The sequence below is a fragment of the Heterodontus francisci genome, chromosome 18, assembly GCF_036365525.1.
Source record: "Heterodontus francisci isolate sHetFra1 chromosome 18, sHetFra1.hap1, whole genome shotgun sequence".
Lineage (NCBI taxonomy): Eukaryota > Metazoa > Chordata > Chondrichthyes > Heterodontiformes > Heterodontidae > Heterodontus > Heterodontus francisci.
The window spans coordinates 47759493-47773261 of record NC_090388.1 but is presented as its reverse complement, the minus strand read 5'-3'; the positions used below and the strand labels follow the sequence as shown (position 1 = coordinate 47773261).

General features: G+C 44.2%; 1 protein-coding gene across 1 annotated transcript in view; it reads left to right on the top strand.

The window, feature by feature from the left end:
* LOC137379860 (sodium- and chloride-dependent GABA transporter 1-like) overlaps positions 1-5588 on the top strand; it is a 55934-nt gene extending 50346 nt beyond the window's left edge. Inside the window, exons 13-14 of the mRNA XM_068051252.1 lie at positions 3405-3572; positions 5484-5588. Coding sequence (XP_067907353.1) covers positions 3405-3572; positions 5484-5588 — 273 coding nt within the window. The remainder of the gene's footprint in view (positions 1-3404; positions 3573-5483) is intronic.
* Positions 5589-13769: the final 8181 nt, after the last annotated feature.

Here is a 13769-nt window from a genome sequence, read left to right as displayed (position 1 = left end):
TTCACATATTGCCCTCAGTTTCCCCAGGCTAGAGAGGGGAAGAGTCATGCAGTGTTCCCACCCCTGATCTTTATTCAGTGCCCTCTACTGGAAAGTACATGGAGGAGAAAAACCCAGACCTGGCTGTAATTGAACCCTTCATCATAGCTCATGCATGAAGAATGGTTCCTTAGATGAGCTCTAGGAGACTGTTCTGATAGAACCGTACCCAAGATGCCAGTGACTTCAGGAGAGGAAGCAAAAATTAGGGGAAAGACAAGTTTAATAAACCACTGAATATGATATTCTTAGCAAAGGATAGTCTAATTGCTTGATAAACTGTTATTGGAACAATCTAACCCTCTTCAGTCTAAGACATTCAGGAAAATTGTCCAATTTTCAGCTCTTCAATATGGGATTCAAAGTGAAGAAAATATTGGTGCAGTAACAATAATCTGCCAGCAGATGGCTTTAACACACTTAGTAAATTTTACTAAATTTTCCTGTAAACTTTATCGGCAGGATGTCAATACTGCACTAACTGCTATATTTCATTAAATTGTCACAGGATCCTGGGAGCCTTTACTGGCATTGCTATCATTCCCTATGTGAACCCACAACTCTGTAACTAATTTAGACAATCTAACAGAATTGTTAACAGCTTCTGATAGTCAATTATGCTCAGTATATCACACAGAGAGATTCCTCCTTGCTTTACTTTCACAATATTTGTGCACACATTGAACAATGGATATCACTGGAACATCTTTAAAGATCTTCTACATCCTAATGCACCTTGTCCTCCCAACACAAGCAAAATCCCCTGTCCCACTTTAAAAAAATAAATAAAAATTACTTGGAAGCTACTTACCTTAAAATGCCAGTAAACTGTGGTATGAGAGACTATTGTTAATGCTGTCTATATATATAATATCTATAGATATAATATCTATAAGAACCTATACATCATTTCATTTTAATGTTATCCCTTCAGAGTTATTTGATCAGATAACTATCAGAGGATCAGAGGGGAGCTGGCAAGATGGATACAGAACTGGCTCGGTCATAGAAGACAGAGGGTAGCAATGGAACGGTGCTTTTCTGATGGAGGGATGTGACTAGTGGTGTTCCGCAGGGATCAGTGCTGGGACCTTTGCTGTTTGTAGTATATATAAATGATTTGGAAGAAAATGTAGCTGGTCTGATTAGTAAGTTTGCGGACAACACAAAGGTTGGTGGAGTTGCGGATAGTGATGAGGATTGTCAGAGGATACAGCAGGATATAGATTGGTTGGAGACACGGGTGGACAAATGGCAGATGGAGTTTAATCCGGACAAATGTGAGGTAATGCATTTTGGAAGGTCTAATACAGGTGGGAAGTATACAGTAAATGGCAGAACCCTTTGGAGTATTGACAGGCAGAGAGATCAGGGCGTACAGGTCCACAGATCACTGAAAGTGGCAACGCAGGTGGATAAGGTAGTCAAGAAGGCATATGGCATGCTTGCCTTCATCGGTCGGGCATAGAGTATAAAAATTGGCAAGTCATGCTGCAGCTGTACAGAACCTTAGTTAGGCCACACTTAGAATATTGCGTGCAATTCTGGTCGCCACACTACCAGAAGGATGTGGAGGCGTTGGAGAGGGTACAGAAGAGGTTTACCAGGATGTTGCCTGGTCTGGAGGGTATTAGCTATGAGGAGAGGTTGGATAAACTCGGATTGTTTTCACTGGAATGACGGAGGTGGAGGGGCAACATGATAGAGGTTTACAAAGTTGTGAGTGGCATGGACAGAGTGGATAGTCAGAAGCTTTTTCGCAGGGTGGAAGAGTCAGTTACAAGGGAATATAGGTTTAAGGTGCGAGGGGCAAAGTTTAGAGGGGATGTGCGAGGCAAGTTTTTTACACAGAGGGTGATGAGTGCCTGGAACTTGCTGCCAGGGGAGGTGGTGGAAGCAGGTACGATAGCGACATTTAAGAGGCATCTTGACAAATACATGAATAGGATGGGAATAGAGGGATACGGACCCCGGAAGCGCAGAAGGTTTTAGTTCAGACAGGCATCAAGATCGGCGCAGGCTTGGAGGGCCAAATGGCCGGTTCCTATGTTGTACTGTTCTTTGTTCTTTAAAGAAAGAACTTTCATTTATGTATGGCCAGAATTATATGGTGGACGGACGGAAGCCGGCCTACGACGTAAAAGTCGGTGGCCAACCCGCTACCGCCTCACCAGGGGATCCGTTCTGTATTTTACGGGTCCCCAGGCTTTAATTGTTCCGAGGCGGAACTTCCACCCGTTTGAGGGAGGAGGTCCCGCCTCATTGAGCTGCCAGCCAATCAGTGGGCCGGCAGCTCTTAGTCCCAGCAGCGCCACCGGGAGCGGTGGCCACTTCTGGGACTGCAGCCCAGCATGCACAGAAGATGCCTGGGAGCCGGGAAGGCAGGTAAGTTGTGGTTGCCTCGTCAGGGGTAATCGTCAGGCTCCGGCGAGGCAAGGGTGGTCGTGTGGGGGGAAGGTGGGGGGGGTGGCGTGTTGGGTCTTGAGGGTGGTTGGGGTAGCGGGGGCAAACCCTCCATCGGGCAGCCTGTGCTCGATACTCAGGGCCCTTCCGAGAAGATCGGAAGCCGCCTACTTTTCCCAGGCGGCTTTTCCTAGCTCCAGGATGTCCGCTTGCCACACATAAAATCCGCATGGAGGTGGGTGAAGGCCCTTAAGTGGCCACTTAAGGGCCTTGATTGGCCTGGGGTAGGCGGGGTGTTTGTTGCTCCCCCCCCACCCACCCTATGTAAAGGGGGGGGGGGCGGAGGCGGGACCAGGTCGGGATAGCCTCCCGCTCCATTTAACGCCACCTCTCCGCCACCATCTGGCTCATTGGGGTGGCGTAAAATTCCGGCCATAGTGCTACCTCAGATTGTCCCAACATGTTTCACTGCTAATGATGGACTTCTGAAATGTCGTCACTGTTATAATGCAGGAGAATCAATTGGCACACATCAAGCTCCCACAAACAACAATGAGATAAATGACCAGATCTTTTGTTTTAATTATATTTTGTTGAGGGATAACTGTTAGCCAGGCCACTGGAAGCTCTGCACTGTCCTCCTTTGATTACCTCTGTATATCTTTCTGTTCACATTAAAGGGCAGATGGGGCCTTGAGTTAACGTCTTATTGAAAAGATGGCACCTCCAACAGTGCAATATTCCATTAAAGCTGCACTGGATTGCCAGTCTAAATTATATGCTTAAGTCTCCGGAATGGAGGCTGAACCTATGATCTTCAGATTCAGAAGTCAGAGTGCTACCACTGAGCCAAGTATTTTGTCCAATTGGCCCTCAAAATTGAGATTTGAGTCATGGCTTGAGGACAAATCAGGACTGTAATGGGTTTTTCTCCTAATACTGTTTCTGTGCCTGCATTTTAGGGAGTATTTCTCTTCAGTGCTGTTGAAATGACACCACTGACCCTTGGAAATTATGTCTACCCCAAATGGGGACAGGGGATTGGCTGGTTCATGGCATTCTCCTCCATGGTATTTATTCCAGGATACATTGTCTACATGTTTTTCACCACAAAAGGAACCTTCATGCAGGTATGGAAAAAAGGAAAACCCTCAACATCTGGAATCCACTGGACTTCATGTCTACCTCTGTTTATCTCATGCATTATATTAAAGCAAGCTCAAGTCAACAGCTTTTTAATTCAATTAAACTGAGAGCTATATATGAAATAAAAAACAGAAATGCTGGAAATACTTAGCAGGTCTGACAGCATTTATGGAGAGAGAAGCAGAGTTAATGTTTCAGGAGATCCTGATTGGTGCTGAGGGCCCATAGTTAATGAAGGGATAGAAGGGAGTAACTCAGGCATTATACCACTCATACCAGAAATCCGTGATGCTCTAGTAATCATTTCAATTGTTTATTTGTGTTTATACTTGAACACTTGAAGCCTAACACTCTCCTAACACTTGAAGCCTAATGAGGTGTTTGACAATTAAAGGCTGACTCAATGATCCTGTGTGTTAGGAGAGCAAGTGCACAACTGGTGTAGAGGGGCCACTGCATTGTCGGCTATGTGCCGATATCTTTCTGGATTGCAAATCATTTCTATCAACTAACAAACATGCAAGTTCCAAAAGACATTCAGTACTCAAAACGATTAATCTGCGTTGATTTATTTCAGTGTTGTGTGCCAGTGGCAAACACTTACTTTGGCTATTCTGGTATTCAGCATTTAGTAAGCTGAAGTACTTGCATCCATTTTGTGTGCTGACCTCCAGTATAATGCCAGGTTTTAGGCAAAGCCTTTAAAGATATACAATTTAGTGATATTTATGTAGGCTTTCTCTGTACGTTCATTTGGAATGGAAACACTGGAAGCTCCATGGGTAAAGAAGCTGTTAAATTAATGCTATTTGGCTTCTATGTAATGTTTACAGTTCTTTTTAGTGTTCTGTTTTTCTTAGATATTTTCCAATAATTCTGATATTTTATTAATAGTTAATTTCTGAAAAAAATCAACAGAGTTTTAGTAACTCAAAATTAAGCCTGTACTGTACTCAAATACAGTATTTCATGATTAAGGCGGGACTAGCAGGCCCCACATATCGCAGTCTTGGTACACCTAAATAGAAATTACTGAGAACAATTGCTCCGGGACATCAGAGCCAAGTTTTTCCATCTGCAACATGCTCGACATCTGCAACTGACTTGCAGCCTACAGAATGGCAGTACTAGTTTTTGGCCAAGCCAGTACTACCCTTAACTATTATGTCTATGGCCAGTGCCTAGCTAATACTGAAATATCAGCTAATATGTTGCCCAAACATAAAACAAAAAAGTGATTGATGCATTGGTCAGTATGGCCCATACCCTCACCTCCTTTCACACTCATGAGTATGACATAGCTGCCCACTATCTTCACACTGCTGCTTTTCCCAAAATACAAGAGGTTACTAATGGCTGTCATGTCTCCCCTACCTGAAGCCCATCCTTGTATTACAATGGTACAATGGGTAAAGCCCTTGGAAAATGTGGGTATCGCAAAGTTTTCAAATGTACATTGCATCTTTACTTTGTTTTCTGCTGAGGTCTGGGTATATATGAGATGCAATGAAAGAACTTAAGCTTATGATAGGGCTAGATGTGGGTTGGCTGTTTTTTTGGATCACTCTCAAGAGGAAGTCTCATGCTCCATTAATTTAGATACTTAAAAAAAATGTAAATATTGAAACCAAAATTTGATTCATGGGCTTAATCAGTTTTGTGTTTATTTATGTATAAGGATAATGGCACTTCCTGTTGATGTTTTCTGAAATTAACACTGGAGGATTAACAATCATGGCTTCATTACAGCAAGTTAATGGGAAAATCACTTGCTTTTAGTCCTTATGATATCCTCTGGCTTAATGTATGTCTTAATTTACCAGTATTCAACGGCTGAAATGTTCTTTGACTTTGATTTTTTTTCATAACATTTTGTCTTTCTCTCCTCCCTGTAGCGTTTACAAGTGATGGTACAGCCCAGGCAAGAGGTGATAATTCACAACAATGGACTGAAATCCAACCAGCCCCTAAACAGAGGCTATGCTGATGCTACTGTTTAGTTGTCTACCTTTGTACAGGCAAAAACATTATATAATCTCCTTTTGCTTTTTGCACAGCAATCCAGAGGTGCAGATGGATTGCAGTTAGATTAGAGCTTGTCCTACAGAACTGGTTTAGATTCATCAGTTATGAAAGATGTGTTTTCTTTTCAATAAATCCTACCAGATTAAAAATAAACATCACTTTTCGCACAGTGCAATGTCATCATGAATAGAGCTACCTTCCTCTTTCCTATTACTATTGCCAATCTGCCCAACATTGTGAAACTCTTTGTTCTCACCTTTCCAGAAATGATTGCTACCACCAGAGGTCTTGGGGATGATTAGAAAATACCCTGCGATTTGCTACCTAATGTGACCTTTCTGTAGATTCTGTTAACATTAGCAGTGGTTAAGGACAGTTAGATTGCCTTATGCCCATCCCAGGATCTGTACTTGGGTACCCCCAGTGCCTCGTTTTACAGCAATGGACTGAGCTGCTTGGTACACTGTTGTGAGTTTTCTCCAATTAAAACAAAATGCTGAAAACCAATATTCAGGAAAATAAGATCTCCACTGACTGATATGATTAAATGTTTTGGGCATAAACATTTAGATATTGATGTTATCACTGTCACAAGAAGAAAATAAATAAATGAATGGAGTAGAAATTAACGGGGTGTCACAGACAACAGATCACACCAGTTGTTTCCTGTTGTACCATACCCAGGAGTCTGTGACAGTGGCAGGGAAGACAATTTGGCTGCAGACCAGTAAAATAAAACAGAAAAACTACAACTGCTAGAAATCTGAAATAAAACCAGTGTTAGAAATGCCGAGCAGGTCAGTCGGCATTCTGTATTAATAGAGGTTCTGCCTTGCCTCTTGTCTCTGGAGGTTCAGATGAATTTTAAAGTTCCAATTGAACTATTGAAGAAAGCAGAGTGTTCTCCTGATGCCCTGGTCAACAATATTCCTGCAACCAACATCACCAAAAACAGATTCACTGATCATTTATCTCACTTACTGATGTGTACAAATCAGCTATCACATTTGCCTACAAAGTAACAACACATCAGAAGTAATGAATTGGTTGTGTAAAGCTTTCAGATGTCCTGAGGATTTGCAAGACGCAATATATATACAAAGTCTATCTTTCTCTGTGAACAGTATTCATTCCATGTAGCTTACTGCATGAGAGTCCCATAACTTGTTGTACAATGGGCAATGGCTTTCTTCTCATAGCTTACTGTATGAAGGTCCAGTGCCCCCTTTTTGTGACCTCTTGTATGAGGCTCAGTTATTGCATATTTTGGGTATTCACCTTTTTATCTGAATTTAACCATGTGAAGGGATGGTAAATAAATTCATCTGTACTCATTAACATGATAGACTGAGATCAGTGTTTTCTTTCTCTGTATATCTTTTGCAACTGAACTGCAATGCAAGACTTGAAAGTTTAGGACTTAGCAGAAAACAGTGAAATCGCATAGCAAGTGTATTTTCCAATTAAGCAATCACATGAATCAAAATAAATTAGAAAATGATGAAATAGAATAAGGAGCTCCTGACACCAGATCACAACAAAACCAGAGCTTTTATGATGAAAATGAGAGATAGTTAGACAAAGTTGCACTGACGAACTTGCTTGAAGATAATGGAAAATGAGTATTGAATTCAACCTTACACTTATAAACAGAACTTAAGTGAGCTGTCACACAACAGGGATGTTAATGTAGAGATTGTAGAGTTTTGCTCGACTCAATTTAGATGTCAGGGAGAAATTTTCCATAACTTGGATCAGTGGGCAGAGTCCATGATAGGGCAAACTGCACATCCAGTGAGAGTAGAGGGTTCAATGAGCTGGATGCTTTAACTTGTTCTGTCTTTTATTGCATTCACATATAGTGTTAGCCTTAGAAGACCCCACATTTTATATTCAGCTGTGCTGAATTTGCTGAGCTTGCCCAGGACAGCAGTGGGAGTGTTTTAGTTGGCCTCACGTTCCCTAAGCTGGGGAAGGGAAAATATGGCAAGGTTTCTGCTAACAATGTAGTGCTGCTGAAAGGATAGTGCACCATACCTTGACAGCACGCATGCTGCTTTTCAGGTGCCACATTTAAATGCAGAGCTGTACCACAACGGCAAAGGTTCCCACTCCCTGAATATGTAGTTGGTGTGTGACCATGTTGGGCACATCATGCAGGTGAATGCCCGATATCCTGGCAACAGACCTGATGCCTTTGTTCTGTGCCAGTCTACTGTACCATTAGTATTTGAGCCACCACATCAAACCAGAGAGTCGCTACTGAGTGGTAAGGGCTATCCACTGACCACCTGGCTCAAGATTCTGGTGTGAAAGTCACGCACATGTGGGCAGCAAGTGTATACTGAGAAACATGCTGGCACACAAAATGTCAATGAGTAGACTATTGGGGAGCTTAAGCCATGTTTCCACAGCATGGATCACTCTGGACAGGCAACAACAAGGACACTGCTAGAGTGGCAGTGTTAGGAGGACAAATGCTGTCATCCTCAGGGTGGACAGCAAGTTCATGCTCCATGGAGCCACTGATACTCCCCTGGGGCAGCGCCTCAGTAATCGAAGGAATCGAAAAGCAAAATGAAAGTCATCGACCTGAAATGTTAACTCTGTTTCTCTGTCCAAAGATGCTGCCTTACATGCTGAGTATTTCCAGCAATTTCTGTTTTAATTCTAATAATATGTTGGAGGACAGATTCTAGACTGCTGTGAGACCCTACAAGCCCTTGTGAATACTGTAATCAGCAGCCAAAATGGCAGCAATCCAAGGCTGCATGGCATCAGGCTGAGATTGCATGACCTCAGTCTGAGTTTTCACTGCAGCACTTAGACATTGGGTGCCTTCTGTTTGTGCTGCAATGGAAGCTGAGACATTGGCAATCAGACACTGCACCACGATTGGGTTTGCAAGTGTTCTCATAGAATTGGCCACCACTTTCACACTGGAAGGGATGGCTCCAAGCTCTGCAAAGCTCTGTGCAAGGTTCGTGCCAGACTCTTCCATGTTCCTTGACAGTAGGCATTCTGCAAGGCCAGTTAATGTACCAATCATTTTATTTATTTCTTTAGAGATACAGCACTGAAACAGGCCCTTCAGCCCACCAACAACCACCCATTTATACTCACCCTACAGTAATCCCATATTCCCTACCACCTACCTACACTAGGGGCAATTTACAATGGCAAATTTACCTATCACCTGCAAGTCTTTGGCTGTGGGAGGAAACCAGAGCACCCGGCGAAAACCCACACGGTCACAGGGAGAACTTGCAAACTCAGCACAGGCAGTACCCAGAATCGAACCCACGTCCCTAGAGCTGTGACGCTGCGGTGCTAACCACTGCGCCACTGTGCCGCCCCTTATGCATATCACCAGCCTTGTTCTGTACACCGCTCCATTGAGTCCACATCTGAGTCCTCTGCAGCAGAATTTGTGTATGATTGCACCCTCCGGGGTGTTAGCAGCTGAACAACCCTTTCCCCCTGCCATGACTGCAGGTTACTCCTGCCCGGTGTCTTACCACATGCAAAGGTTGCCTCTATGCTACTGTTACGGTCACGTGAGGAGAGGTCGAAGGTCTTCCCTCTTTTCCCTCTGGGACAATCCCTACGGTTACTGGTCCTGAAACAATGTCACACTCCAGGTGCACCTGGTATAAAGGGATGGGCATATACCTTCCCCCGATACTGTTTACTAGCACCCTAGCATTCAATGCACTCTCTGGGGGAAAGATCATGCCTTTTACAGCAAAAGGGATTGTTCTTTGTTCTCTTATGATTGTGGGCTTACTCACCTCACTCGAGGGGTATGGGGTCACTTTTCCTCTGGACACAAAATCCTGGTAACTCTCAGGAATTTTAAGTTTTCCCCCACTCTCAGTGATAGTTTTACTGGTTTTACTGCCTCAGTTAAAGCCACAGTCTGGTCTGCTGTGCTTTTCATCAGGGCCCTTTTCCTGCACTGGTCTGGTATACCCTGACTAAACCTATAGGTTTTCCTGTAACTTCCCGCAGTCAGCTCGAAGGTGATCTCCCTTGTTACAGTGGAAACATACAGGCTTCCGGGCGTCACTCCTGTTCTCAGCACTTTCCTTTTTGGCTTGAGGAGAGCCCCCTGTGTTTTCAGCTCTCCCTTCTCACCCATGGCTGTTCATCCTCTTATCACCCTCCCACCTTCTATCCTTTTCAGGTTTTTGGAGGTGACTAGGGGAAGGTTTCACTTGGGGGAAAGGGCTTGTGAATAAGCGTATAATCATCAGCCAGGACTGCTGCCTGCCTGGCTCTTGGAACCTTTTGTTCCTCCACGTGGCTTCTTATGGAAAGGGGAAATGAGTTTTTGAATTCCTCAAGGAGGATCACTCTCGAAGGTTTTCATAGGCGGACTCTATCTTAAGTATCCGTATTCATCAGTCGAAAGTAAGCTGCTTAACCCTTTTGAACCTAATGTAAGTTTGTTCTGGCTGCTTTCAGAGAGTTCGGAATTTTTGGTGGTATGCTTCTGGTACTAGCTCATATGTGCTCAGGATAGCATTTTTCGTCATCTCACAATCTGATGAACTCTCATCAGGCAATAGTGAATAAACCTCATTGGCTTTTTCTATAAGTTTGCTCTGCAATAACAGTATCCAGCCGACAACTGGCCACTTCAACTGTTTTGCAAACTTTCCAAAAGAGATGAAAAATGCTTCCACATTCACTTCATTAAACTTTGGTATCAACTGGGAGAACTTTAAGAGCTCAGCACTCGGTCCTGAGCTAGGGGTAGTTCCCTCACTAATGGTGTCTTCACTGGGTACATTGGGTCTTCCCCTATTCAGTTTGAGCTGCCTTAACTTGAATTCCCCTCTTCCTTCCATTCTTGGAATTCTTTCTCTTTCTTCCTTTCTTTTTGCTAGAATTCTAATTCTAATCTCCTCTGTTCTAGTTCAACCTTAGCAAATGTTACTTTGTCTGTTTCAGATTCTGTGCCTGTCTCTGGTTCTTCAGTGCCAATTTTAAAATGGTTGGCCACAAGTTTTAGGATTTTGGGCTTCCTAGCTTTTGGGCAGATAGTAATCTCTAACTGCCCAGCTACATTCTTCAACTGTTAACAGGCTTTTAACCTGGCACAAGTTACTTCACTGTGTTCTAGGAAGTAACTAGCCTCGAATGTGGACATTTTCGTACCCTAGCACTGAAAACCACAAGGAATCCTGTACTGAAGTTTTTAAATTAATGCTAGGATTCAATTTAGTTTCCGGCTTCCAATTTCCCGTTTGTCTTTGGGTTTGATCCCAGACGTGAGCCCCCAAATTTCTGTTTTGGCCAAGTGAGGAGGGGTCAAAGGGTTTCCCTCTTTTCCCTCTCCTTAATTGACCACAACAGATTTAATTCTTTCTTAAAGTGAATGTACTGGCCAATTCAGCAGGTGTTTGGATAACAAGAACCAATCGGACAGGTTTTCTTGAGTTTAACAAAGAAAGAGGTTAACTTTATTGTACCTAAACCAAACTAATGAAAGTAATAAACTACGTGCCAACTTTCACTCACCCACACACACAGACACTAGAGGTTTACACATACACATACAGAGTGGGGAAAGGTATCCATAGAAAAAAGGGGCATATAGTCTGTGGGGTTTGGTGATTCGGCAGGCTTCTAGCTGAATCCGGTGGTCCTGAGGCTTTTAGTTTGAAGAGGTAGATGACTGGTTCAGTGGGTCTCTTGGAGACAGAGATGCTGATGATTTCCTCCAACAGGGTTTCTGATTGTAGCCGGAGTATGCAAAGTTGGTCAGTATACAGGAGGGATTTGAAGCTTGCAAACTGGAATGGAGAGAGAGAGAGGGACCCCCACTTGGGTCTGCACATGTCAGAGTCCAGATTCTTCTCCTTGCTGCTGGAGAGAAACACCAGCTTAAAACCACAGCTGGGGAGGGGCTTGTCACATGACAGTCACTCAGTGATTCAAGCAGAGTAGTTAGCAGTATTCCCTGTTGCTAAAACAGAAAGAACAAGCTGTTCCCTTAAACATCCTGGGTCTTGGTTCTTGCTGGGGAATGAGCAGACATTTCGTTTCCCTCCTCACAGGCCTTGCAAAGTAGGATACAGTGATACAAATTAGGTGGCCATCTTAAGCTGCTAACAAAGTAATCTTTTATCTGTTTCTTTTTAAATTTCTTTAAAAAAAAATAAATTCAGATCTCCAGGCAGTGGATTAAAGAAAATTATCATTCAACAAAGCAACTTGGCATGACACTACCCTCTTAAGTATGTGCAGTGCCATTATCTGAGCTGCTGGCTGCAAGTGTGAGATTGAGAGATGGGGCTGAATTTTACCAGGTCCCCGACATCAGGGGTCGTAGTGGGGGGGGGGGGCCCAGAAAATACTACCAGTGGAGGCCCGCAGGGGCCTCAACACCAGGAAGACCCCGCCTCATTTTACCAGTGGTGGCAAGGCCTCGGGATGCCCTCTCCCCCCACCACATGGTGAGGAAACCTTAAATTAAATATGCTAATAAAATTTAATGAATGAATAATTACTTACCTTGCAGCAACAGCCGTACCACACCGATATTCCAGCCGATGGCTGGAAGTCCCGCCCCTTTGGATCTCCATTCGGAGATCTGAGGCATACCACTGGTGGGGAGGGGGAGGAGTGAAATTTTCATGGTGGGAGGAGTTGGCAAACTCTTACTATTGGCTGAGGGGATGGTGGCAAGGGGTGGAAAGGCAAAGGTGATGATGTTCAAGGGGGAAAGTTCAGGTTGGGAGGAAAAGTTTTATTTGGGGAAGAGGGCCATAAATAAATTGTGTGGTCATTGGCGGGGTGGGAGAGGGACTCTGATATTTTATTAAATTTTTTCATCTCACTGTAGCATCCATCCCTATATGTCATCGGGGGTGGGCAGTCCGCCCCCTCCGTGTTAATGAACTGCCGCATGAAATATTGTGGCGGCTCCGCGGCGCACATCTTATGCATGCACTGCGCCGTCTTGGACGCTCACCGCCGATCTATAAATTCAGCCCATGGTGTTGCATCATCATCAGTCTCTTCTCCCTCTTGCACTTACTAGCTCCTGATATTACTGCCTGGCCAGGTTGCAAGACTTGGGTATCTGAAAGGAGAAAGGTACAAGGGTATGGCTGCGGTGGGGAAAGAAAGAGGTCCATGCTTAGACCATCTGCAGCTTGTAAATCAGAAGAGATTGCGCAACGATGGGAAAATGGGATATGAGAAGGAGGGAAGGTACGTGCATAATGTCATCTTTAATGGTTTCAGCCCTGCCACTGGCAACAGCCTAAGTCATGGCTTCTCCAATAACGGTGATTACCATCTCCTTATTGGGGTGAGGACATATAGCTGTACCTGCCCTGCTGGTTAGGTGCTGCTGCCTGTGGTTATGCAGCACTTTGTTCTGCAAGAGAGAGAGAAGTATGTCAGTGAGTGTGGTGCAATGTGTTTGGGTGATGAGGTTATTTTTATTTTATTTTATTTTTTTTATTTAGAGATACAGCACTGAAACAGGCCCTTCAGCCCACCGAGTCTGTGCCGACCATCAACCACCCATTTATACTAATTCTACAGTAATCCCATATCCCCTACCACATCCCCACCTTCCCTCAATTCTCTTACCACCTACCTATACTAGGGGCAATTTACAATGGCCAATTTACCTATCAACCTGCAAGTAATTGGCTGTGGGAGGAAACTGGAGCACCTGGCAGAAATCCATGCGGTCACAGGGAGAACTTGCAAACTCCGCACAGGCAGTACCCAGAACTGAACCCGGGTCGCTGGTGCTGTGAGGCTGCAGTGCTAACCACTGCGCCACTGTGGTTGAATAGCAGGCAGTCTGTGTGAGCTGGAAGATGTGGGTGTGAGGTTTGCAGCAGCACTAAGTGAGGATGAGGTGAAGCAATGAATGGGAGGTATGAGTTGCAATTGATGGAGATTGTTGGTAGTTGAGGGATCAAGGTGCACTCACTGCATTGAGCATTCAGTGAGGCTGGTGGTGCAGTTGGTGGAATGCAACATTTGAATATGTGTCCACTAATCTTGACCACTTATGTGAGGTCACTGAAATTCTTTTGGCACTGCATTCAGCTCCTCAGGGCTACACTCCTGGCATTGACCTGTGCGGCTATCTGCTCCCATTGCTGTCTCACAGATTGCCTGGA